The sequence below is a fragment of the Urocampus carinirostris genome, chromosome 10 (genome assembly GCF_059441175.1).
Source record: "Urocampus carinirostris isolate Australia breed hairy pipefish chromosome 10, RoL_Ucar_1.0, whole genome shotgun sequence".
NCBI lineage: Eukaryota > Metazoa > Chordata > Actinopteri > Syngnathiformes > Syngnathidae > Urocampus > Urocampus carinirostris.
This window is the reverse complement of record NC_142358.1, coordinates 23,226,084-23,252,876: the sequence shown is the minus strand read 5'-3', so window position 1 is coordinate 23,252,876 and position 26,793 is coordinate 23,226,084. Positions and strand designations below refer to the sequence as shown.

The window sequence follows — 26,793 nt, the reverse complement described above, 5'->3', positions numbered from 1 at the left end:
TGGATACCCCTGGTATATAAATTCAAATTAGTTAAAACAATTAAGGCTTTTGGGAAGCTCGGCGGCGCAGTGGTTAGCGCGTGTGCGGCACAGTTTTGAGGTCATGAGATTGAACCTTCCTGTGTGGAGTTTGCCTGTTCTCCCTGTGCTTGCATGGGTTTCCTCCGGGCACTCAGGCTTCCTACCACATTCCAAAAACATGCGTTTCAGGTTAATTGGCCGGTCCAAATTGTCCCGAAGTGTGAATAAGCGAGTGAATTGTATGTCTCTGAGTGCCCTGCGACTGGCTGGCAACCAGATCAGGGTGTCCCCTGCCCACTGCTCGAAGATAGCTGGAAGGAGCTCTGGCACCCCCACAACCCTACTGAGGAAAAGTGGTGCAGATAATGGATGGATGGATGGATTGATTAAGGCTATTATAATACAGTAGCATAATACAGTGGAACCTCGGTTTTTGAACGCCTCTCAGTTCGAACAAATCGGTTCTCGACCAAAAATTTAAAGAAATTCTTGCTTCGCTGAAGAACTGTTATCACGTGCAGACGTGTTTCGTTTTGCTTTCGCTTTTAATATAGGTGTACCAAGTGTTTTAGCCCCCAATTATGCCTCCAAAGAAGGTCGGTGCAAGCAGCAAAGTTGCTACAAGAAGAGTAAGGCGTACAACTATTGCATTTAAGAAAGAAATAATAGCAATATATGAAGAAGGTGTGCGAGTTTCCGATCTTGCTATACATACAGCATGGCTTCTGCTGGGCACCACAAAGGTAAGAAATCCTATTCATAATTCTTTTCTTTACCATTTGTTTATTTTTACACGTTCATGTTAGCGTAATCTTTCGTACGCAAGATTACGATAACGCGAACGTACGATTAGCCTGGGTTAGCTTTGTTTACGTAAAACATTCAGGGTGTTGTAACGGAGCCCCATTTCCAATGAAGCGCTAGCCACTTGTTGTGGAGACACGGGTGCTAAATGACGTGTAAACGACCAGATTTTTTTATTTTTGCACGTTCATGTTAGCGTAATCTTTCGTACGGAAGATTACGCTAACGCGAATGTACGATTAGCCTGAGTTAGCTTCATGTTTACGTTCATGGTAAACATTCAGGGTGTTGGAACGGATTAAAAATGATTTACATTACTTTTAATGGGAGAAACGATTTCGGTGATTGAACAAATCGGTTTTCGAACAGGGTCCTGGAACGGATTATGGTCGAGAACCGAGGTTCCACTGTACTGTACATTATCAAATTAATTAATTTGGTGCAGAATGTTTCATTGTTATGGGTAATATATTATTTAAAAAAAACATACAAAAAGCAGTTTGTTAAATCGAAAAAGCCTGCTTTTTTCAGTGAGCTAAGCCAAGAGAGCCATTTCTCGAAAAAGAGCCCCAATTCCCATCACTACTTTCACATTTCTCCACTTGCAAGCGCAGTGGCCGGTATTTCCATAAAAGGTGCGTTCACCAATAAAGATTTCGATTTTTATTCAAAGCCCCTCAAACCGTAATCCTTCAATTTAAAAGGGCGGCTTGATCCCAGAATATTGAAGTGCCCTTGAGCAACATATGAAACCCAGAGATGGTCCTGATGCTGCGTCATCACCAGCGTGTGCACTTAGTGTGAGAAGATGATAGAAGGGGCGAGGCAAAGGGTGGGGTTTTAAAGGGCGGGCTTGTACTTATTGTGAGGTGGGGAGGGGGTGAAACAGAGAGAGAGAGAGAGAAAAAGAGAAAGAGAGAGCATACAGATCTACTGAAAGCAAGAGACTGTGTGCAGATTGGCAAAAGTGAACGCACCGGGCAGTTTATCAGTTCACATAGCCAGAATAGGAGAGAGAGATCGAGAGAGGGAGAGCAAGCGTGCGCGTGTGCGAGAGAGAAAGTGTGTGTGCAAGCCAGAGAGAGAGCGAACGAGAGTGAGGAGGTGAGAGAAAAGAAGGAAAAGGGAAAGAAAGGAGGCGAGAAGAAAAAAGGAGGATACTACGACAATAACTATGCTGTGCTGCATACGAAGAGCCAAACCGGTAAAGCCCTCGCTTTTTTTGCTTTCTCGCCTTTTCTCCCCTCACAGCTGCATCATGTGATAAAATCTCAACTTTAAACTTTGAGTTTTGTTAAATGATATTTGTAGATATTTTAGGGTCTGGGGTACCTCTGTCACGCCTTGTGGATGGGATTTTCCTCCGTGCTTTTCACAATGAAGGCTTTTAATCCCGGGCGGCATCCCTTCGTATTGATTTAGTACTTGTTAAACGATACCTGACACCTGATCGAATCTGTGATGTAAAAAAAACCGAATGTGTGGTTATTAGTTACAGTAAACTTAAGTAAATCCTACTTTCTATTGTCTTGCAAAGAGTGGGTGGGTAACACCCCAAAAAAAGTACATTTCCACAGTGAAAAGGAGAATGTGGGAGGGGGAAAAAGGGTGGGGTGCAGAGTGAGTGAGTAGCACCATCATGTCAACAGCCCCAGAGGATTATTATAGGAATAAATGACTTTAAATGGATTATCATAGCCATTCAGCTTCACGAGTGGATTCTGCCAATGGAGGCTACAATGAAGTGTGCACTCGTTTTAAGGGTGTCGAGAGCTAGTTAGCTGAGAACGATTACGAGCAGACAAGGTGCTGCATGGAAATGGGTGGATCAGAATAATAATCCGGATTTTTTCCTGCTCCGGGTGGCTAACATGATTTTTTTGCTTTTTAACTATTCATGGGTTGTGATTGGTTGCTTAGTTAATTTCCGGATGAGTGAGATGAGACAGATGGTAGATATCAGAGGAAGTCAATGCATCGGAAAAAGGAAAGTAGGAGGATGTGTTAAGTAAAATGAGACTTAACTGAGGAAATGAATGGAGGAAGGAAAGAGACAATGTTCTCAGGTGAAGAAGAAGGGGCGGAAACATGGAGAGCGGGGGTTGCTGGGTAAACCGGCATGACCATGTGGCAGGCGAGATGCCGGCTTGTAGCGAGCTTCCCCCATTCCAAGCTGTTTCCTGGGGCCCGACCCTCGACACTTTGTCTTGCTTCATCTGCTTCGGCAAAGTCCGAAGATGCTCCTCCTTCTGCCGAGCAACGGGTGCTAGCATGATGCGCTAAGGGAGTGGCTTTTTAGCTTTTGTCTTTGGGCAAAAATCAGTGCATTGGTCTGAAGTTTTTGAGTTAGGAAGGAGTACAAGGGTTTCTGCGTTTAGGTCTGTGTTTTTATTAAGGATGTAGGTTTGGGCTTTGCATTGGTGCTAAGGGAGTGGCTTTAGCTTTTGTCATTGAACTAAAATCAATTGATGAGTCTTAAAAATTTAGGTTAGGAAGGAAAATAGGAGCTGTAGTTTTGTGCTTTTATTAAGGGACTAAGTTTGGTCTTGGCATTTGGTGCTAAGGGAATGGCTTTAGCTTTTGTCTCCAGGCAAAAAATAATCAACTGTTTGGTCTTAAGTTTTTAGGTTAGGAAGAAAATAAGGGCTCCTGTGTCTAGGTCTATGCTTTTATTGAAGATGTAGGTTTGGGCTTGGCATTGGTGCTAAAGGAGTGGCTTTAATTTTTGTCATTGGACAAAAATCAATGGATTAGTCTAAAAATTTTAGATGAGGGAGGAATATAAGAGCTCCCGTGTCTAGGTCTGTGCTTTTATTAAGGGTTTAGGGTTGGGCTTGGCATTGGTGCTAAGGGAATGGTTCTAGCTTTTGTCTTCAGGAAAAAAAAATCAACTGATATGTCTTAGGTTTTTAGGTTAGGAAGAAACTATGGACTATTGTGTGTAGGTCTATGCTTTCATTAATGGTGTAGGTTTGGTCTTGTCATTGGTGCATTTTTCTTAAAGTGATCACAAAATATTCATGGGGACAAAATGATGATTGATCTATATTCTGTTGGGACACGTCCCCTACGTGCATGCCATTGATTTTTTCATCTTGAAGCTTTTTTTATTTCACTCCAATCCCTCTGAAAATGTAGGTTTATTGCCATCAATGGCAGCGAATGAGTCACAGATCAAATTCGTCTTTTTTATATTCCTCCAAAATTCATCATAATAGATTCTTATGAGATAAGTTCACCCTTATTGTTAGGGTTCTTCCCTTTTTCTTTTGCCACATCTCGTCCAGTTACATTGCCCCCCCACCCCCCCTTTTCCTCATTTCCTCCCCCCTACTACACCGCTCCCCATCCCTCGATCCCTTCTCGGAGCCTTTGTTCAGACAGCGGCTCAGTGTAATTTAATTAAAAAACGCTCCGGAGCTAAAAATGCTAGCATATGCCGACTTGGTGAGCGAAGCGGAGGCGTACTGGTTGAAATGGGAAAGTTGGGTGCCGCCGAAGCCCCTGACTCATCTGCAGGATAGTGATGTGGCGTTCGCAAACGAAACAGCTCTGTGAGCCAGCTCTTTGAAGCTAAACAGTAGCTGGCTCCTCGGAAATCAAGAGCCAGTTCCCCTTCAAAACGTTTTTTTTCTCTTTTGTGATTGGTCAGTATGTATTTTCCTCAAGGGATTGTTGTTGAAATTTGATTTGTTTAGTATATTAAAAGTCAACATTGGTTTGTGTTTTACCTTTTTCTGTAGATCTGTAAATATTTGAATTATTTTTTCCTGTGTTCCTCAGCAACAGTGTCTTTCACAGTTAGCAATTTTTTTTTTAAAAGTAGTTCATTTTTGTATTTTATAGTTGATTTGTTGTGCACTGAGAAGTCAATTTCAGTTGAAATTTTGTTGTATGGTGTGTTTTTGAGTGGCCTGACTTTAAAGTAGCCTAGCATAATAAAGCTGAAATAAGCTTGAAGTTCGTTGAGGAGTCAAAAAGTGATGGTATAATAATTAAGTGGACTTATAAATTTAAAAAAATGATTGCTATTTTTTGTGCAGAATGTTACATTATTATTATTTGTAATATGTTGATTAAAGGGACCCCCAAAAGAGTCTTTTTTTTGCTTTTTGTATTTTTTTTAATATTTTTTCTTTCTTTTCCTCTCTTTTTCTGTTTTTCCATTTTTGATATCTTAGTATTTTTTCTTTATTTTTTTCTTTGTCTTTTTTGCAAATTTTCTTTATTTTTTTCTTCTTTTGTTTCCTTCTTCCTAAATTCTCCCTTCTTTTTAATTTTTTTTCTGTTTTTTTTTTGTCTCATCCCCCTTACTTGAAAAAAAAAAAGAAAATTTCATGGTAATATAAGGATTAAAGGAAGCAAAAACCTTCTGGAAAGCCAATTTGAAGCCAGAAGAGCCGAGGCGAAAAAGCCGGTTCTCAGAAGAAAGCCGGAATTCTCATCACTACTGCAGGAGATAGTTAGAAAAAAGGGTGTGGTGCCAGGATCAGTCTGCCTGGGCGAGCGAGACAGAGCGTGGAGAGAAAGTGACCAAGAGAATGAAAGGATAGTGAGGACAGCGCAGACAGCATGAGGCAGATGTACAGCAGGGTCGTCTGGATCCTCTCTCCATCCGACAAGGGAATAAAAATGCCATTTTGAATGTATAATCCTTGTTTGAGAAAACACAGGGCAGACATATGATATTTTTTTCTATTCCACGTCCCCGATTGCACCGGCAAGCAGACACTGGATTGCAAGTGTCATTATTGGGGGATGGGGTTGTCCATGTGTGCGTGTGCTACACATCTCTAGCCAATGACTCTGGGCGTGGTTCTCTCTACAGCTGGTGCCCACCCAAGGGCAGAGCCGAATGAGAACCTAATAGACTGCAGATGTAATACATGCATCCAGTGAACAAATTAGGAGTTTTTGATTCTTATTACAGGATTCAGAGTAAGGTGTATTTGCCTTAGAAATGAAATAATTGAATTTCTTTCCCATCCATGTAGTGTAGTCAGCTAAATAGCGTTGTAATGGACAGGGGCGTGCACAGAAAGATACTAATGTCCATTGGCGCCTTCTTCTCAAGTTATTTTTCTAAAAAGGGACATGTAGTATTTCTTCACCACTTGCTGTATTGGGTCATGCAACTGAAAACAAGTGCGAAGAAGCACAAGGAAAAATACAAACTATAGAGAATCAGAGTGACCCAATCTGCATTATTTGTTTTTTTTTCATTTTTTATATTAAATGAATGAATTAATGAATTATTGGATTAATTAATTGCCTTTAGTGTCATTATACAAGAACAACAAAACTGGAGGGCTTCTACTTTAAGTGGAATTGATATGAAAGTCACAAGTCGTTCAATGCGTATTGTATGATGTAATACTCAAAATTTCGGTATACATCATATTTCAAAGCGCTATTCAAGAGACCCAAGGTTGCTGTACATAGAGTAACAAACAACAATAAAGCACGAATAAAACAAAAATAAAACAAGCAACAAACCTCACTTTGTGTTTGCTGTTAAAAACGCCATATTGGAATATAATATTGTGAATGTGCTTAATTGCTGTTGAGATTTTCTGTTTTTAGTGTCAATAAATTTGTTCAAACCCCCAAAAAATAGCAAATAAATACATAGTCGAGTCAAATGATCAAGAAAAGTCAAGTCTGAAGAGGTAGGTTTAGAGTCTGGATTTGAAAGTAGACAGGCGGGCAGAATCCCGGGGATCAGGCGCCAATGAGTTCCAGAGCTGGGGGCCAGAGCGGCTGAAAGCTCTGTTCTCCTTGGAGCTGAGATGGGCAGCGGGTATTGTGAGATTGAGGGAGGAGGATGATCTGAGGGTGGGGATGGCGTGACAATGTAAAGGAGGCCAGAGAGGTAGAGATGAGCAAGGTTGTGAATGTGAAAATAGTTTTTCCTCTGTGATTTAGGGTGTAGTATCAGTATTGTCACCTGTCGGAGCCAATCAATGCTGAAGATCAGTATGACCCTCAACACCAAAAAAACAACAGCGACCAGAAGATGAATGTGCTGTATCTGAGTCAGATCAGGAGGCTTCTTCTGCTACTGGTAACAATATAAACCAGTACTATTTGTTTCATGTGGGGGAACAACCCCCTATCATCAAAAACAGCCTTGAGAGGGTTGAGTTTTGCCAGGCTGTACTTGCCCTAGAAACACCACAGGAAGTGGTTCCCTGACAACCGTGATGGTTAAAGGATCTGTGAACATGAAGATAAATTCAAAGGGTAAAAATGTGCAAAAATGAAACTCTGAAAAAACAAGATATCAATGATATATAATAAATATGTGCATATTTCACTGTAGATGGGTTGAAATAGCTCTTGAGAAAAAGCTTTCTTCATTCTGTTTACTTTTGCCTTGAAGGCAACCGTCAAAGAACTGGGTGCAACCTGTCCTTGTTGTTTGGGTCTCTGCTGAGGCAACTAGTGGAGTACATGCCCATCAAGGATGGGAGAGGGCAGGCAACTGTGTGATGCTTTCATTATCCTCTGCAATTTCCAACTGTTCACCTCAATTCAGCTCCTGTACCATGTGGAAACGCAGTAGTTCAACAGGTTTCTGATAGATGAGTGGTAAAATAAACAGAGCTCCAGTCCATGTGCCTTTCCTCAAGTTTCTTTTTCAAAGGGACATTGTGTGTCATTTGACTGCTTGATGTGTTCTTTTTTTTATTTATTTTTTTGCCAAGCCTCTGAAAATGTTTTGGTTTTGGGGGGTATCTGTGTAGCAAGATGGCGGACAATCATGTGAGCTGAATCTTAGTGAGACTCATAATATCTCAAATAAATACAAGTTTCTTGACCTACGAGTATTAAAGAAATCGATGTTTCTATGATAGGTAATGTATTTTTGCTTATTATTCAAATCAATCATGTTTTTTTTTAGTGAATAGCATTTTTACCACTAGAGGGTGCAAAATAATACACAAAGTCCTTTTAAATAGGCATTTGAAGGCAGCAATGATTAAGTTTAGAAAAAAAACACTCTCACCCCTAGAGAAAGTACTGTAGTTTACACAAAAAAGAAAGAAATACAAAGAAATGCACAAAAAAGAAAAGAGAGTGTAAATTTCCTAGCGTTGTGTAAAATATACTGCTTTTCAAAAGCAGACCGAGCTTTTTTTTAAAGCACACAACGTAGCTATTAAAAAAATGAGTGATGCAGACCGAACGTGTGTCAGGACCTGACACAATGTGGGAAAAACTAAGATTTTTGTAGCCTGGACTCCCATTGTATTTATCATTCTATTGTAATCCAGATGTGTAAAACGTTAAAAGATGAATCACAAAATGGTGGATAAAATACCCCGCTAAACAATGTAATTACGACAATTAATGTTGCAGCACAAACTTGAGGAAGGTTTGACTCATTCCCAGGTTATCGGCGTAATATGGCGGACTAGTGAGAACTGAAGGGAGTGGTCTTTACCCACATGTGGGCATCACAGCCGAATTTCTGAATGGAAATGTGTGAGGGAGAAGAACGCCTGCAGGGCGCTACGTGACCAGGTTTTAAGTCATCCTTTGAAGAAGCAGATATAGTCGGAGGTATTTTGCAGCGGTGAGAAAAAAAATCAGCTAAACCCACGCACACCAGGAAATCGGCATTTTGCTTTTGGCGTCAGGTGTGCTTGGAAAATTTGGGGAGGAAAACGGCACGCCGCCAATGGCGTTGGGTGTGAAACTTGTTTGATCATTTTGGTACTAGATTGAGAAATTTCTCAAGTGTGCAGGCCAGCAAAATAAAAGCAAGCTGCTCTTTTACCCGACGCATCCGCACTTAATAGAAAACAACGGGGTTACTTATGGAAACATTTATGACGCCCTTCTAGAGGAAAAAATTGTCAATGTGTTTGTCAAGATTCGTATACAGTAATCCCTTGTTTTTCACGGCAGTTGCGTTCCCAAAAAGTCCCGCTATAGTGAAAACCTGCAAAAAAGAAACCATTATTGGTTTAATTATTTATTGAAATATTTATGTAATTATTAGTCAAGAACAAACCCAGTTCACAGGTAACAATTTACAAATATTAGTATAACGACTAAAAGTGTTGTACGTTTCTATGTTTCTTATACAAATAGATTCTGTACTGTCAAATTATAATTTTAAAAATAATCTGTTCAATGCAAAACTGTATGGATTAAGTAAACGATTCAATTTACTTTACTTGATACTTTTCTGCAATCATGTGGAGATTATGGGAAATTGCATTGAACTTTCGGTTCTGTCCTATGGAAACCATATATTTTTCCATTGTCAAATGTTTTTAAAAAAGCCCCAGGGAGCCACTAAAAAGCCCCAAAGACCCGCATGTGGTTCAAGAGCAAGTTTATTATGTAGAGAAGTCAAACTGTGTTGGTGATAAAAAAAAGCCTCTTCTTTTGCCTTTTGGTGGTTTTATGGGTCCAGAGTGGCTTTTCTTGTTTTTTAGAGAAACTTGAAAATGAAAAACATTCGTGCATGCATAATGTAGGTTTGTCAAGCTGTTTGACGTATATGTGCAACTCAGACTGCAACGTCTTTAAAACGCAGGGAAACAAGCAGAAAAGGGGCGGGGCAACTGTTTAGCCAATCAGAATGCAGAACACAATGCACAATGAAAATCCGGAAAGTAGCGAAACTGTGATGAAAAAAATGCGATAAAGCTAAGGATTACTGTAATACATAAAAAGGTGCGAAACAGGAAGTTTGACAGCACTTTATTCAATATTCACAATGTGTGGGTGTGTGGGTAGGTGGATCCCTTTACCACCAGGGTGTAGGGGCACCATTTCCTGTGGTGTGTCTTGGACTAGTACAGCCTGGTGGCAACCATCCCTCTGCAGGCCAACAAATAGTTCCATGATATTTTAACTTTTTCAAGACCTCAATTTATACATCTGAATTGAACAACCGTAGAAGTTATCCTACAAAAACGCTACACGTATCATTGGCGTCAATACCAGGTTGCTGACGTTTTCTTTAATCTTCGAGAAAGGAATTTGGTCCGTTACCACGGCAATTGCCAATGACAAATACACAGAAAGATGACTTTTCACATCTGTGTTGCAATCTGGCACTATTATCCACAGTATGGTTGCCTTGGCGATATCGTCTAGAAGTATAGCGCTCACATTTTACGCGACGCAGCCTACAATCGCGTTTTCTTTTAGCGCAACAGTAATTTTGTCTTAGAAATCACCATCTTGAATGGTCACATGATCTGAAAACACAAGACGTAAATAACTCGGAGCACAATCGAAAATCGCTTGCGAAAACTGAGTCAGGTGTGCAGGGACCTGGCGCGGTTTGCGTTCTGCATCCAAAGACGTCAACACCAAATTCCCCACGCAGTTGGCACCAGACTTGCGCCATGCTTAAAGGGACAGTGTGTAATATCTAATGCCTCTTAGTGGTACAGAAAACGGCGCGTGTTCCTGCCACAACGCTCTGCCGTACATCACTGGCCCTCGCTCGTACCAGACAACACAGTGCCATCTAGTGGTCAAATATTACACATCGGGGCTCTAATGTTTAAAATCCAAATTGTAAAAGAACATCTGATACATTAATAGTGCAGTACATCGCAAAAGTCCAAAATAAGTCAAAGTTTTGGACTGGAACCTGTATCAATAATGCATAACGGGATGCTACACATGCGGCCAAAAGCAGCATGATGATCTTCCTCTTCATCCTCATAAACTCATATGAGATCACCTCTGGCACGATATCACGTATGCACTCACACAGCTTAATCTCTAAAATAGCTGACAACCCCCTCCCATCCAACAATGATGTCATAGGGCCTTATTCCCAGACACCCTCATCCTCTGATTCGTTGTGTGCAACCTCTAAGTAATTCTATTTTGAGTTAAGTGCTCGGGTCAAATTTTGGCAATTGCAGGAACCAACGAGATCAGTCGTGATAATAGGCTCGATAAGTCATCAGGGACCTCGCATGTTACACTGAGGATAGGATGCCAACCTATTTCATCGAGGCACACCCCCCCAAAATAGTCTTTTGTGATATATTTTTCATGTATAAGGCACACTGGACTATAAGGCGCATGTGATTATAGACTACAGTAAGAGCTAGGGTTGCATTAAAAATAAAAACATACATTTAAAAGATAATAGTTTATTTTCATAGAACATAATTAACATTATGATTCCTGATTTAGCGACTAAGAATGCATTTCGGCAACAAATAATGTACTGGTTTACCACAAGAGGGCACTCGAATACCACTCCATATGTTTCTCAAAGGCAGAACAAATATCATGTGCAGTATCTTTTAACAACAACTCAAACAAGAGTATGCCATTTTTAAGGAAGCCTTATCATAAACAAATATCGTTATAAAAGTAAGCATAACATGGTTCATACTTGAGGATATTTATAGTCTAAGGAACAAACAATCACTATATTAAGCACAAGAGGGCACTCGGAGACCACTCTATGTTTCTTAAAGGCAGAACAGTTACCATACAAAGAATCATTTCATTTTAACTTTACATTTCCAATGTTATCAACCATATTTTACAGTATTTAGGGCGCACCAAATTATAAAGCGCACTTAGTCTGGAAAATACAGTACCCTGAAAATGGCTTGTTGGTTCTTTTAAAATCAACTACAAAAATCCCTCGTTTTTTGCACGAGTGGCTCTCCAAAAAGCTCCAAAACTCACAAAGTAGAAACATTTATCTATTAGATCTACGAATAAAAACAGAACACAGAAATGTAGATGAATGAATGAATGAATGGATGAATGAATGGTCTTTATTGTCATTATACAGTAGTAAAACAAATTCGGAGGGCTTCTACATTTAGTGTAAGAAAGTGATGTAGACAGTAGCTAGCTGCATGGTAGCATCGGGGATCCTCAAATTGTGCTTCTTGATGATTAAAATACAACAGTCGCAAATGTATCTGTTTCCTACAAGTTGTAGCTCCAGGTCATTTATTTCATTAGTAATGGATCTGGCATATTTGGTCAGATACTGGAGTGATTTGTATGAGTTTTTACGTACTCACTGGACCATGAGGCACATGGAATCAAAATTACAGTAAGAGCTATTGACCATGCAATAGTACAACATATTTGGAGGGCTTCTACTTTCACTGTAAGAAAGTGATGTTGTTATCTGTAAGCTAGCATTGGGGATCCTCGGACTGAGCCAGGTCTTTGTGATGATTAAAATACAGTCACAAACAGGCTTGGCATGGGTGGGTTGTATGAGTTGTTATGTAGCCGCAGGAGTGGGCTGGACCTGCGACCGCACTTTTGCCTCCACTCCCGATGCCGCCTCTGACTATTCCTGGACCTGATAACAATCCGCAGAGCACCCTTTAGTGATCATCATTGCTTTGCGCTCTTCTGACTTTCCTTCTGGTCTGATTCAATTGATGAATTTTTTTTTAATGGAACGAACCGCTAAAAAACTAGCTGTCGCTGTGCTTCGCAGTTTGTTTTTGGTGGACACTTTGACTTAAGCCCACCTGGTTTTGACTGGCAGCATACACCAGCCTATCACTGTCACGCAGACAGTCACACCCACCCGTCAAACACACATACAGCCGCCGACGACCTGCCCACATGATTTCATTTGCTGTGTGTTGTCTGCTGCAGAACGCAATACACCATAAAAATCCGCAAAGTATAGAAATAAACCTCGATACAGCGAGAGATTACTATACCTGTATATAAAACTATACGTTATCTCCAACCACCGCGGCAGCTCCCTTCCCTCCCCCCACCAGGTCTTTAGTGCCCCCCTTGGGCATCCTGATAACAAGCCCCACTGATTTACGAGCTCCTATTGGCTAGCAAGAGGTTAGGAAAGCTGCTGGCCGAATCAAGACCGTCTTGCATTGCGCCAACCCGATAGCAGCACCGTGATGAGTTAGCACTCTGGTTACCAAGGCAACCTTTGATAGTGGCAAGCGATGCTGAGGAAATTGAAGCAGGCAGCCCGTTTCCTGGCAACCAAATGAGACTGAGTCACAAAAAGCCAGACCCATTGTTGTAATAAACAATATTAAATTTCAGGTTTATTGTCATTTAGAGGAAATTAACTGAGATTATTGTATTCCAGACTGATTTCTTATTTTTGTTTCATTTATTTCTTTAGGACTATTAAACCACACAACTGCGGGGGTCGGTCAAACTCAATTTTACCAAGGACCAAATCAGCATAATGGCTATCCTAAAAGGGCCTGGTGTAACTTATGAATCTAACTAAATGGTGTGTAAAATAAATGTAACCACTCCTTCATGTGAAGTAACTCTGAATTAATAGATAATTAAAATGACAGCAATTACGGTTCCTATGCTAAAATGTCTTATCTCATCTCATCTCATCTCATTAGGTGTACCGCTTATCCTTATTAGGGTCGCGGAGGGGGCTGGAGCCCATCCCAGCCATCTCCGGGCAGTGGGCAGGGGACCCCCTGAACTGGTTGCCAGCCAATCGCAGGGCACATGGGGACAGACAACTCACTCGCTCAGTCACTAGAGATATATACTGTGTGATAAATTAAATACAGTGATACCTCTACATATGAGACATTTGAGATATGGGATGTCTTTTGAGCAAAAACGTTTCCCGACATACGAGAGAAAATACAAATTACGAAAATTCTCACACATTGCCACTATCGGTGTGTGAGTGTGTGGATGAATGGGTGAGTGTGAAGTACATTGTAAAGCCCTTTGATAGGTCTTCAGTGACTTGAAAAACACTATATAAATGCAATAAACATATTAACCGTTACTAGAGACCGGGGCATTAAAGTCATTTTATTATTATGTTATTTATGTTGTTACTGTTTTTTATGTTTAAAACTACTTGAATGTGTTTTAGTGACCAGGAAGATGACTTTTGTAGTTAACTTGGATGCTTTTGGGAGGCCGGGAACAAATGAAATGGTTTTCAGTTGTTTCATGTTGTGAAAATTCGCTCGAGATACGAACAATTTTAGATCCGTGCAAGAATTAATCTCGTATGTAGAGGTATCACGGTACAACGAAATAACAGAATCTTCATGGACATTTTTAGGATCATTTATTTATCAATTCAACAAATAGGCATGTAATGGGAAATACCGGTGTGTATTGTCGCTCAATCGTCACTTCACCGATTTTGTAGTCGAGAGGCATTGTAGGAAATGTGGATTTTTATCCAAGCACTCTTTTAAACCTGTTTATTTGTGTACAGTAAATAGCAAAATGGCCGCCACCTGTGATGAACAAAAACAGATATTTTTGGTTTTGCGGCCTTATTTATGTTTGACAAAAATACTATTGATCATTATCTATTGTTTGATAGCAAAAATGAAATCCATTGTGGGGAGAGGCCTGTCATTCCGGTTAAGGGAATAAACAAAAATCTTCATTTTTTACCATTCAAACCATTTTTTTGGTTACACAACTTGCATTTTCAATTTGCGTTTGTTTGTTGTTGTTTATGTCTTTTTGAACTCTGTACTTGATGCTTTTGATTGATTTATTTGCTCGTTTATTTTAAATGTACTGTAATATTTGGTTTGCATTTGCAGTGCTCATCCTTTTTTTCCATTTATTTGATTTTATTTCTTTTCAGTAGATGATTAAATGACTCATATCACAACCTACTATTTGATGGACAGCTTTGGACGCAGTTATCAAAGGTAATAAAATTGTGTCCTCTTCGTGTTTTTGGTCCACGTGGTCCTCATCCCGTCATTTTTCCCCCTTACTCTTCCCGGACTGTTGACAGACCATCCTGGTCTGATATTTCTACATCAGGCCTACCAGTTTTCTGCTTCACTAACACCTGTCCCTTTTCATCTTGAAATATGTTTTGTCTGCTCTGAAATTTCAACTAAATCCTTTATTTACCTATGAGGTAAATAATAAGGTATGTCGGCATGATTGCTTGAAATGATCATACTCAAACAGTAAACTCCACTAATGCATTCGAATACTCAACATTTGTATTTTCATGCTATTTACCATGTATAGTAGTATTTCTTCATACGAGCTTAATTCTTTCCAGGAAAATGCTCGTAGCTCATATTACTCGTAGAATGAGCGAATTTTCCTCATATGAACTCATTCGAAAGTAAATGATCCATTCCTGTCCTCCAAGATGCATCCAAGTGAAAGCTTAATAGCTATAAAACACATCTTCCTGATCACTGAAAAATGCAAATTAAACATAAAAAATACAGAAATAATTAAATAAGATATCAATGAAAAAAAAAATCGAGTTTATTATAAGCACTTATCATGGAGGCAATCACTGTATCAAAGGTGGTTAAAAGGAACAGTGATGGAGATCCACATACCTGTCTCAATATGTTTTCCCTGTATTTTATATGTTTTTAATGTTTTAATTGTGTAGGCCATATATCATTTCTATTCAGAGAATTGAAAAAAAGATAAGAAAAGATGATCTCGTCTTGGACATTTCGGCTCTAATCCAGATGGTCTAGGTCACTTGTTAGACGACGACAGCTTCATCCGATTGCTAATTTTGTCCTGTTATTCTACTAATCTGTCTTGCTGTGAGTCAATAGGTGCCGCATTTGTTAGTAAGATTTATCATCACTTAAAAAGGGGAATCGCAACTATTAATATGGGGAGCCATTGGCTGAGGTTGATGATACGTAATTAAACGTATTTACTGTACACTTAATATTAAAGTTAGTGTAACTTTTGAATGAACGAACACACCAAAACAATTTACAGCACTTTTTTAGTCCCTGTAGTAGTTTGCATGTGCCAACTGGAACAAGCTGATTCTGTGCAGTCTCTAGTGGTCCTCAGGGAATGATCTCGACCTAGAGTTTCCTTTGTAAAGCCAGCAAGATTTTTGATCCAAATGAAAATTGTGTATGCGTTTAAATAAGTACCATTGTATTACTTTAATGATACTCCTTTTTTTCTCACCAGGTGGAGAAAAACGAGGATGTGGACCAGAAGATTGAGCAGGATGGCACACCCAACAAACCTGAAGACAAGGCCCACAAGGCCGCCACTAAAATACAGGCCAGCTTCCGCGGACACATAACCCGGAAAAAGATGAAAGACGGCGAGGACGAGAAGGACGGAGACATTCCAGCCGCGACCGAAGACGCGACGGAGGAGACCAAGAAAGCGGAAGGAACCGAGGCCGACAAAGGCGACGCCGCAGAAGATGAGGGGAAAAAGGAAGAGGAAACGGGCCAAGCCAAAAGCCCCGCAGCAGAAAAGCCCGCTAACTCACCGGCAGCTGCCGCTCCCTCCCCAGCAGGAGGAGCGACGTCCCCTGTCGCGGCCACGCCCGCCCCGGAGACCCCCAAGGAAGAGCCAAAGGCCGAAGAAAAAGCCGAAGAGAAGCCCAAAGATGCGGAGGCCCCTGCAGCTGAGGAGAAAGTGAAGGAGGATGAGGAGAAAAAGGAGGAGGCCAGACAAGCCGACGTGCCTGCTGTCAGCCCGGCAGCCGAGAAGGAGGAGCTTGACCAAACAAACGATAAAGGTTAGTGTTATATTTCCAACAGGATTTGGGTAATTTTGGTACCGATGGACAAAAGAATATTCTTGAAGCACTTGTGGTGTTTTTGATTCTTCTAGAAAGCACTCGAGATTCATTTCCATTTTGACTCAAAGAGCACCATTTAAAGGTCTGAAAATATGGCAAGAGCTTGATGAAGCAAAAAGCATAGTGGCTCTTTGAACTCTGTCGGGCATGGTTGACACATTCACATTCAGGAAAAAGAAAAATATTTAACTTTAAAGTTTTTATGAGTACCTCAAACAACGCACCCAACCCTTAGGTCTGTGGCTCTAATTTGGTTGTGTCTTGCACAAAGACAGGTGGCTTTTGATCAAAAGCGCTATGTAGTCTGTAATTTCCGGTAACTTTAGGCATACAACTCTGAAAATGGCATTTCAAGTCAAGCCATGTTTATTTGTATAGCCCTTAATCACAAGATCAAAGGACTGCACAGGCCACAATCCCCTGATCTGAAACCGACGTGAGGACAAGGAAGAACTCAGAACCTCAACATAAGGGAAAATAAGAAACCTTGAGAATGGGTCACACAAGTGATAATTCCTTTTCCAGGATGACCAGGCTGCAATAAATGTAACAATACACTAAACATAGTGAACATCAATAAAAAGAAACATAAGTAATATGTAATATTGTCCAAAAAGTCAGTGACAGCACCTACGCCGCTTCCCATCTCAGCCGGTTGGTCGATGCAGAAAATGACATGCTTCAGGTTAAGGTGCTGGTATGCTGACTTATCCCGAAACGTCCCTATCCCTCATTTCACTATTAACCACACAGGAAAGGACATGAAAAGAAAAGTATGAGGTCTGCATCAAACATAAGCTATGGAATAGGAGTGTGTCTTGAATCTAGGTTTAAAAACTTCCACTGAATTTGGAGATCCTTTCACGAAAGGAATAGCATTTCACAGCACCGGGGCCCAGATGGAGGACGCTTTTGAGGCTCCAGATTTATTCTTGGCTCTTGGAGTCCCAATTAGACCAGCATTTTCTAAATAGAGGCACCATGCAGGAACCACGGTGGGAAATCAAGAGGGGGCACGATAGATAAGAGGGGGCAAGTCCACGCAAACATTTCTATGTTAGTAAGAGAACCTTAAAGTCACATCTTAAGTGGACCGGGAGCCAGTGCAAGTTAGCTTTGGTCAAACTTTCTTGTTTAAGTCAAAAGTCTTGCTGCCGCATTTCAAACCAGCTGCAAAATTTGATGCTAAACATCGGGAGACCAGAGAGCAATAAATAACAGTAATGAAGCAGTGAAGTAATAAATGCATGATTTATAATCTTAGCATCTGATTTTGTCAGCATGGGAGGAATCTTCGCAATATTATGAAGGTGGAAAAAAGCCTTCATATGTAACTAAAACAACAGATTAGAATCAAATATAACACCTATATTTCCGGCTGAGTCACTTTGGGTGATGCAGAGATGATGACCCCAGCCAGCTTCACTCAACAGAGGGAACCTTTCAGGAAGTGACAAAACTACCCAACGGATGGGTCGGCCTATTGCCGACCAACCATTTTGAAGTCACACTCCCGCCATCTACCTATAACACCACGCAAGCTCCAAACTTCCTGTCTTCTCTCAGGCACGTGCCCTGCACAACCTCCCAGCTAATACTTAAACAATAAGGTAAATTAATTAACATGACTATATTAATTAATTATTATATATATTAATTAATCATATACATTAATTATTGAATATTATATTTTATTCATTTATTTTCTCATTGGTTTGTAAGGCATTTTGATAAACCCCATTGTCATGCATTTACATTAATCTAAATGTAAAAATTGCATTTCATTTGAACTCTTAATCATTAAATACTTAAACCATAAGTAAAAACTCAATAACTTAAAAAAATACTTGTAATTGTCGTTATTTTGTCATGAAACGGAACGGGAATGTCTCGAAACGGGTCGGGAAGCAGAAAGTTGGAACTCATTTGCGTGGATGATCTGTCACTTTAATTGAGATGAAAAGTTGTCCAACACACAAACGGACCAAAAACAAATCAAAGCAGGCTCAAATGCAGGCAAAACTACAGACTAAGCATTTAACGGGATTAAACAGAACGTGCAGGAATCTCTCAGAATCTTACACCGAAGTGCAACAAAGTCAAACAAGCACAACATGAATAAACAGGTATCAAACAGGCAGGTTGTCAACAAGGGTAGACAACGATCTGGCCAAGGGCAGTTCCAAAAGGCGCGTTTAAGTACCCATAGGAGTAATCAGGAAATGCAGGTCAGCCGGTGTCAAGGGGTGGGGCCAGCTGGGCGCCTTGACAACCGTGCAGGACGTGACATATTTAACCTTTTCATGTACACAATTGAGAGTTCTCCAATTCGTTACTGCAGCATGAGCAACATCGACATTCACGCTCATGTGAAGCATTTGATCACTAGATGGCAGCGCACCCCAACAAATGCAATGCACTGAAAACAATTTTCGGTACTCTAACAATACTACCCCTGCGATTCACCAGTAGCTCGCGATCTACGTCTACTTCTGTGCACAATGCAGCGCCATCTAGTGGTCAAATATTACACAGAGTCCCTTTAAAAAAAATGAAAAGCTCCTCCTTATAAGGAAATAATATTCTTGTTTCAATGCACACTATTTGCGGTCCCAGGAATTTGTTGTTTGGGCTAGACAGGTTCAATCGAGTTGATGGAGCATGCTCAGACTGGAAAAGGCGTGGGTGTAACTGACATACTCATGCACACCAACACAAACGTGCGCACCAAGTGGAGTGCTACGCCAAATGTAGGTCAGCAAGCAGTACTGTCTCTGCGTTGTCATAGTTACCACCTCGATAGGATAGCTATCCCGCATAGAACAGAGCATAGATGACAGGTGTTCCCATTCAGATGAATGATTCATGAACCTTACCGGTCACAATCCACACCGGGGATGTCTGTCACACACGAGGAACTGTAGCCCTCCATCTGCTTGATGAAGTTCAGCCTGCTTTACAACCTGATTGACCTCTACTGACCATATGTTCAGTTTTCTTCTCAATGATTATAAAGCTGTCCAAATTTAAACTATTATGTAAAATCACTATTTGAAATGCGCATTTCTGTTCGTATGTAGCCTACAGGCTCCGAAAGGACTGAATGGATTTTCGTGAAATTTTCACACAGTCTTACTTTAGGCCTCTGGGAGTGTCCTTAGTTAGGTTTGTCAAATTAACCCCAATAAATACCAACAAAATTGCTGAACATCTGCTTCTGCGCAAGAGCCGCTCTGGAGCTGCACGCAGTCATACTGCTCTTTAGCGCTCCCTACTGGCTCCTTGGCACATTTTATCAGACAACGGCCCCAACTACCACAATCAACTAGATTGCCTAGCAAAGCCAAGCACGGCAACACCAAGTCCGACAACACCTAGCCATTATCCTTGTAACGATCATGTAGAGATAGGCAGGTACCAATAACAGGTATTGGAGTTTGGGCGCATCTGGATCTTTTTAAGGTATGATAATAGCAATGGCAGCTCATATTGGTATTAGTTGCCTCCAAATGGGCACATATAACAAGACCCAGATATTAAAGTATGGTTAAATACTAAAACAATGTCACGTTGGGATTTTAAAACATCAATGTTTTTGCGACAAGCCAATTTTGTGTATGAATTGTATTTGCATGCAGAATCAGTATCACACGTAGTGTAAAAAAATACTATCTAAAATCCCTGTGTTATGTGATGATTTGGTATTTATATTCCATAACGTCCACATGATGGCGACAAAATATCATTTGAAGTCAAACAGTAGTGTCTTTGCCGCAAGATCCATCCATTATCTGCACCGCTTATCCTCAGTAGGATCGTAGGGGCGCTGGAGCCAATCCCAGCCGTCTTCGGGCAGTGGGCAGGGGACACCCTGAACTGGTTGCCAGCCAGTCGCAGGGCACACAGAGACAGACAATTCACTCGCTCATCCACACTTAGGGACAATTTGGACCGCCCAATTGATCTGATATGCATGCTTTTGGAATGTGGTAGGAAACCGCAGTGCCCGGAGGAAACTCACGCAGGCACGTGGAAAACATGCAAACTCCGCACAAGAAGGCTGGTAGCTGGATTTGATCCCATGACCTCAGAACTGTGCCGCCGATGCGCTAACCACTCAACCATCGTGCCACTCCTGCAGCAAGATTATATTTAAGATATGATAAGATAAGATTATCCTTGATTTGTCCCACAATGGGGACATTTCTTTTATTACAGTAGTAAGACAATGTATAATGAATAACTGCTATGAATATGAACAGTATAAACAAGTATTTAGAAATATAAAAAATAAAAATGAAAAACCAGAATACTTCCAACGGCAGATGTCCAAAATAGTTTAAGTAAAGTGGCCAGTAATGTGCAAAAATGCAAAGTCACAGAGGGTTTTGCAGTCTATCGAGAGCACTGCTTAGTATATTGTCTGACGGCTGCATTTAGAATTATAATTTGAAAGTACAAAAAAAAGAAGTTAATGTAATACAGTCCTTATGTTAAGCTGTCACTTTAAGACATAACAACCCAGTCACGCTGGTAAGACGCATACGTTTTTCCTAAGCAAAAATGTGTCGGAAGGCGTAGATTTGGCATTAATGGACGTGACCTGTAATCATCAATATCATCTTTGTTTTGTCCCCACCAATATTATGTTATGATTAAAAAAAAAAAAAGATAGATCTTGGGGGAAGGGTGTTTGTTTAGTGCGACAGGATTTCTTCTTCTATGGGGGGTGATAGAAAATAATTGAGAAGCACTGCATTATGGTAACTTCAAATTAGCTCCAATGGTTATTACAGATTGTTATTAGTTCTGAGATGTGACTCATCATGTCTTTAGTCATATCCACTTATCCGAAATGAATGCAAGAAGCACTTACACACGATCAAATCGCTTCTCTGTGCCACACCCTCTCCTCACTCGCTTGCCATCTTCCCAGTTTCTCAGGTCACCTTTTACAAAAGGGTGAGCTCATCGCTAAGAACTCAATGACATCATCGGTGTTGCCAGTCCACTATTGTAAGGTAGTGGAGGAGTTGCAAATTACCAGTAACACATACCTGAAAAAGTCAAATGAATACATGTACAGGGACACACTTTTAAAAAATGGTTATAAAACAAGGGCCTGACTGAAATGATGTATTTCGTCTGGTGAGTTTAATTGAACTAATTGAAAAACAGATACATTCCAATATGATTAGACAAACAAAACACTGTTTTCATAACTTTCATTTTCAACAAGCAAAAAAAATCAATGTAAATAAATGTAAATGGTCTGCATTTATATAACGCTTTTCAAGTTTATGAAGACCTCCCAAAGCACTTTACAATGTGCTTCACACCCATTCACACACATTCACACCTCGGTAGCAGTGTCAGCCATGCAAGGCAACTACCTGCTTATAAGGGCATTAAGGATTCAGTGTCTTGCCCAAGGACACTCCGACATATAACGCAGAGGAGCCGGGAATCGAACCTGTGACCTCATGATCCCCTGAGCTATTTTTTATACAACTACCCATTACATGACAATTACTGTATTTTCCACATTTTAATGGCACAATTCTGAGTTAATGATATCGAACATCCTGTGTGGAGTTTGCATGTTCTCCCCCTGCTTGCGAGGGTTTCCACCGGGCACTCCGGTTTCCTCAGTGAGGTCGCGGGGTTGCTGAAGCCCATCTCAGCTATCTACGGGCAGTGGGCAGGGGACACCCTAAACTGATTGCCAACCAGTCGCAGGGCACACAGGGACAGACAACTCACTCGCTCATTCACACCTAAGGACAATTCGGACTGGCCAATTAACCTGACATGCATGTTTTGGGAATGTGGGAGGAAACCGGAGTGCCCGGAGGAAACCCACGCAAGCACAGGGACAACATGCAAACTCCAGACAGGAAAGTTTGATCTCATGACCTCAGAACTGTGCCGCACACGCGCTAACCACTGCGCCGCCATGCTGCCAAAACAACACATACATTCAAATGAAAATAATTTGTTTCATAGACCATACATTCAAATCATGACATATAGTTTCACTACTAAAATAACTAATTGATTCATAAATGGTTTTTGTGCTGTCCTCTTTTCAGCCCGCCAGACAGATAGTTGAACAATTTCCCGAATAACCAGACTAGGTTTTCTTAGTTGCTGTCTATTCGGACAATGGCCTCAACCGTTACTCTTTTAAAATCGCCTTGAATCCAAAAATAAAGTCCACAAAAGTTAGCTTGTTAACCATACAGATATATTTGTCACCATGAACAAAAATCTTCAATCAAGTGATCAAAATGCGTTTTACAGAAAAATCTTGTCAAAAGAAACTAGAAAAGAGAATTTGCAATGATTAACCACAAGAGGGCACTCAAAGACCACTCCATGTGTTTCTCAAAAGCAGAACAGTTACTGTATGCTGTAACATTCAATTATAACTATGCATTTTTATCCACTGTATTTTGCAGTATATAGGGCGTAACGGATTATAAGATGCACTTTAAAATTTCTGCCCAATTTGGGGTTTTTACATGCGTCTTATAGTCCGGAAAATATGTTAAATGAAAGAAGCCAGTATACTTCAGTCACCATCTGTCACGACCAGAACGGAGACAGGACCTACTCGCGTAACGGTACTCACAGTTCTATTGGGGAGAAGGGAAAGGATCATACACAAGATCCATAGATCGCTGGTCGCGAGGAGCAGCTCGGTCAGAGGCGGGAGTGGGACTTCCATGGCAAGCGATGGCGGTGTCAGGAACGGAAAAAAGTCGAAAGCCAGGAGAGGAGAGTAAACGTGGTCGAGATGAAAAAACGGATCGTTATTCGGGGCGGGAGAACAGACGCGCCCACGGGCGGGGCCAATTGGGCGCCATGGCAACCGTGACACCATCACAAACCTTTAGTTTTAGCAAAAGGGGGCTAAACCTATTTGAAAGAAAAAAAATATTATTATCTATCATTTACTCAACTTAAATATTTTTACAAATACAATTCGATTGAAATACAATAAAGTGCAAAAATGGATTTCCAAAAACAACACTCTCTTCAAGGTGAAGCAAAATACAATGGAAAACACACACAACTACTGTATTGTTGGTGTATAACACAATAGTGTACAGCTTTTGTGGAGATCTTGCCCCTCTCCCAAAACGAGAACACCACTTCCTCCAATAAGCTCTTTGCCGCCTTGACGTCTTCTTTTCTTAATTGTGGAAGTGAAATGACTGACTCCGCATTTCCCTCAAGGAGGGCAGCTGCTTTCCCATCATCGGATGTGGATTGGGCTGCCCGATGAGCCAGACGTCCGTCATTTTCCTCGTTATTGTCACGACCAGGACTTAATCAGAACCCAAATGCGTAGTGTTAACCACAAGTTTATTGACAGAAAGAGGAAGGGTAGCGCCCGCGAGCCAGTGCTCGCTGGACGCAGGAAGCAAGCCGCTCACGCAATCGGATCGTGATCCGAATACGGAAGTGGATCTTCCAGAGCGGGAGGTGGCGGTGTCAAGGACGAAAAAAAAACAGGTAGATAGCCGGGACAGGTGAGCAAAAACGTGGTCGGCATCAAAAACGGGTCGTAAGCCGGGACGGGAGAGCAAACGTGGTCGGAATCAAAAATAGGTCGGAGCCGGAGATAAACGGGGAGATCAGGAACGGATGGGTGCAAAAACGAGTCAGGCGGGAGTCAGGGTAAAAATGCTTCCCTTGTAAGAACAGAGGTTCGCTGACGGACTGACAACCGGAGAGTGACAGGTCTGGGCTTAAAAAAGGACAGGGAACCAAATGTGCGGGCACAGGTGATACTAATCGGTAATCATGACAGTTATATTCACAGTCGCTGTACTTTTCACTCGAATACCTGGCGTGGTCCAAATAACATCTAAAACTGAGTTGGAAACAAATTAACATGAATAAAATAAGATATTAAAATACAGTTTTAGACCCAAATATAAGTTTTTGGGGCTAAAATTTACAATTTTCAAAAATAATCCCTTTAAAAGAACAGCTCTGAGTGCTTTTACTTACCGGGCCAAGTTGTCTTTGGGACACTTAATACGTCTTCAACCGGAAACTTCAAAAGATGTGTTTTTTGAGGCGTTTTTTTGTTAGAATTTTCATTTAGGAAATTCTTCCTATCTATAAGTCCACCCTGGTGGTTATTCATCTGATAATAGAACTAACATACAGTGCAATTGAGCATCGTTGTACAGAAACGTATCAACTTGAGATGACTTTTACCAGTGGTTTCGGCAGAAGCTATCACGCAATATGAGATCTGACAGATTGGAGGACTCAGTTTAAATATTTCAAGAACCCATTAGAAGCTCGCGCCCTGCTTATGAGAGTGTGTGATATCTTCAACATGGGTAACTTCTTACTCTCACTCTTGAGCACTTAAGCATCAGTGCCCACATTATAACGCCGTGCGGATACAGTTCATTCTTTGAAACGGTCTTACAGTCTTTGACGCACATTTCTTGATGCTCGGTATCTCTAAGGACCAGAGAGACTCTCATAATTACAGTATGTGGGCCCTTCCAGATTTTCGTTTCATCCCTTTTGAATTTCATTCCTTACTTCTCGTCTCTTCCTTCCAGATGCTGCAGAGGAGTCGAAAGCTGACGGAGACGCCCCGGCGGAGGCCGAAGAGTCCAAAGACGACTGAGGCCGAGCGGAACCTCCCAAAAGAAGAATGAAGAAAAAGAAAAATCTAAAAAAAGGTTGCCCTTTGTCTTCCCAGTGCAAAGGCAGTCTGTTTTTATTTGTTTGTCATTTTTTGTGTGGCAATGGTTTTCTCACGTTGGGGGAGTTTCCAGTGTGGCATTTTTTGGCTCAAGCTAATACTATGATGATGTGGTGATGATGTCGTTGTTGTTGATGATTCTGAAATATGATTGTTATGCTGATGAGGACAAAGATTGAATTTTGAGCATTTCTGGCTGTGTATTGTTGACGGTGCGGCGGCTGTTTTTAAAACTCCCGACTGGACGGGTATACATTTGATATGTCGAGCGAATAAATTCAATTTATTCGCTTCCACTTTGCAAATCGAAGCTGTCCTCGGGCCAGTGTATGCACAAAAAAAGCTGGTTTTTACATGCAACTCGAGTTTTCAAGTTTTGAAAACACTGCACCCTTGAAATACAACATTCATTAGGATAAGAATGTATAATTGAATGTGTATCATTTCCAGTTGAGGAACTATGTAATACAACATTTACAACACTATTATTACTCTTGCTAATCCTTTGCTTGAGTCAGTCAAGCTTTACTAGCGCATCAACATTTTTACAAACTGTCTTCACCCTTATTTGCAGAAAAGGACCTGTTGCCATTGAAATGTTCGTACCGTAAACTTCAGAGATCTGCTTTAGTATTATGACATGAAAACTTATATTCTGCCAACCAAATAGGAGAGCAGTAGCATGAACCATCCAACCAGGTGCATGATGGGAACTCTCCCTCTGAGAGGAACTTTTTTCGCATTTACTCAAACTTAAGAGGTGTGGCGGCTTCTTTTTTGATGTCTTTGGTGTTGTTATGACAGTTTCTATAAATTGGGATAATCTTCTTGCACAGACGTTAAGAAAAAGTGATAAAAAAAGATAAACACACAGATGAGCAAACAAACAAAATAAAACCGACAAAAAAAACTAACTTTCCTATGTTCCAGTGAGTGCAATGTCCAGTTTAAAATGAACAAAGAGTTTCGACTTGTGAGGGGGGAAAAATGGTTTCAATGTCTGTTTTCAAAATAAAGCAAATGTGCCAATTACCATCAGTGAGTGTGGTGTTTGTTTCAAAATAAAATATTTTTGTTAAATGTCAGAATTTTCTCAGCTGAGTGTGCATTGGCATAAGGTTCACGGTGTACCCGCCTCACCAGCAACCCTAATGAGGACGAGTTGTGCAGTATTACAGTTGAAGAAGACTCCTTATACTCTTGTACTTCAGGCGAAAATGACGCTAGCATCTGTCAAAATTTAAACTTCTGCCTAAGACCGTAAGAACGGATTTTGGCCTTCATTGTGGTTTAATAGTCACAGTTGATTACAAGGTTGATTTGAGCTTTCGCATGTTTGTGGGTTATTAACGTAACCTCCATTTTAATTAATAATAGAATACATTACAGATTATCTTTGAAAATAAAAGAAGAATAGCCATTATCTGTAATATCAGCTAACTTATTGTAATCAATGTTTTCCTTTTTTTTTAATAAATATACAATGGATTGTAAAATAAAAACATTTTTTTCATATTTCACTATAAAAATATGATAATTTTAGATTGTAATATCTATATAGTTTTATTGCCATACTTTATATGTATAATATATAAATATATTATATCTAATAAGACAATAAAAAATATTTTCCTGTAAAATTAGTAAACGACCAAACGTTTTAGGT

General features: G+C 40.5%; 1 protein-coding gene across 1 annotated transcript; it reads left to right on the top strand.

Moving 5' to 3' along the window:
* The first annotated feature begins 1,761 nt into the window (after positions 1 to 1,761).
* Positions 1,762 to 26,160, top strand: gap43 (growth associated protein 43). The gene is made up of 3 exons (XM_088345148.1): positions 1,762 to 2,029; positions 15,760 to 16,324; positions 24,982 to 26,160. The coding sequence occupies exons 1-3, from the start codon at positions 2,000 to 2,002 to the stop codon at positions 25,047 to 25,049; spliced, it is 663 nt and encodes a 220-aa protein (XP_088201274.1). The 5' UTR covers positions 1,762 to 1,999; the 3' UTR covers positions 25,050 to 26,160.
* Positions 26,161 to 26,793: the final 633 nt, after the last annotated feature.

Excerpts from the sequence above, each read along its gene's own strand:
- gap43 (XM_088345148.1), top strand. The coding sequence starts at position 2,000 with ATGCTGTGCTGCATACGAAGAGCCAAACCG. Across the intron at positions 2,030-15,759 it reads GCATACGAAGAGCCAAACCG|GTGGAGAAAAACGAGGATGT; the intron begins GTAAAGCCCTCG and ends TTTTCTCACCAG. Across the intron at positions 16,325-24,981 it reads TGACCAAACAAACGATAAAG|ATGCTGCAGAGGAGTCGAAA; the intron begins GTTAGTGTTATA and ends TCTTCCTTCCAG.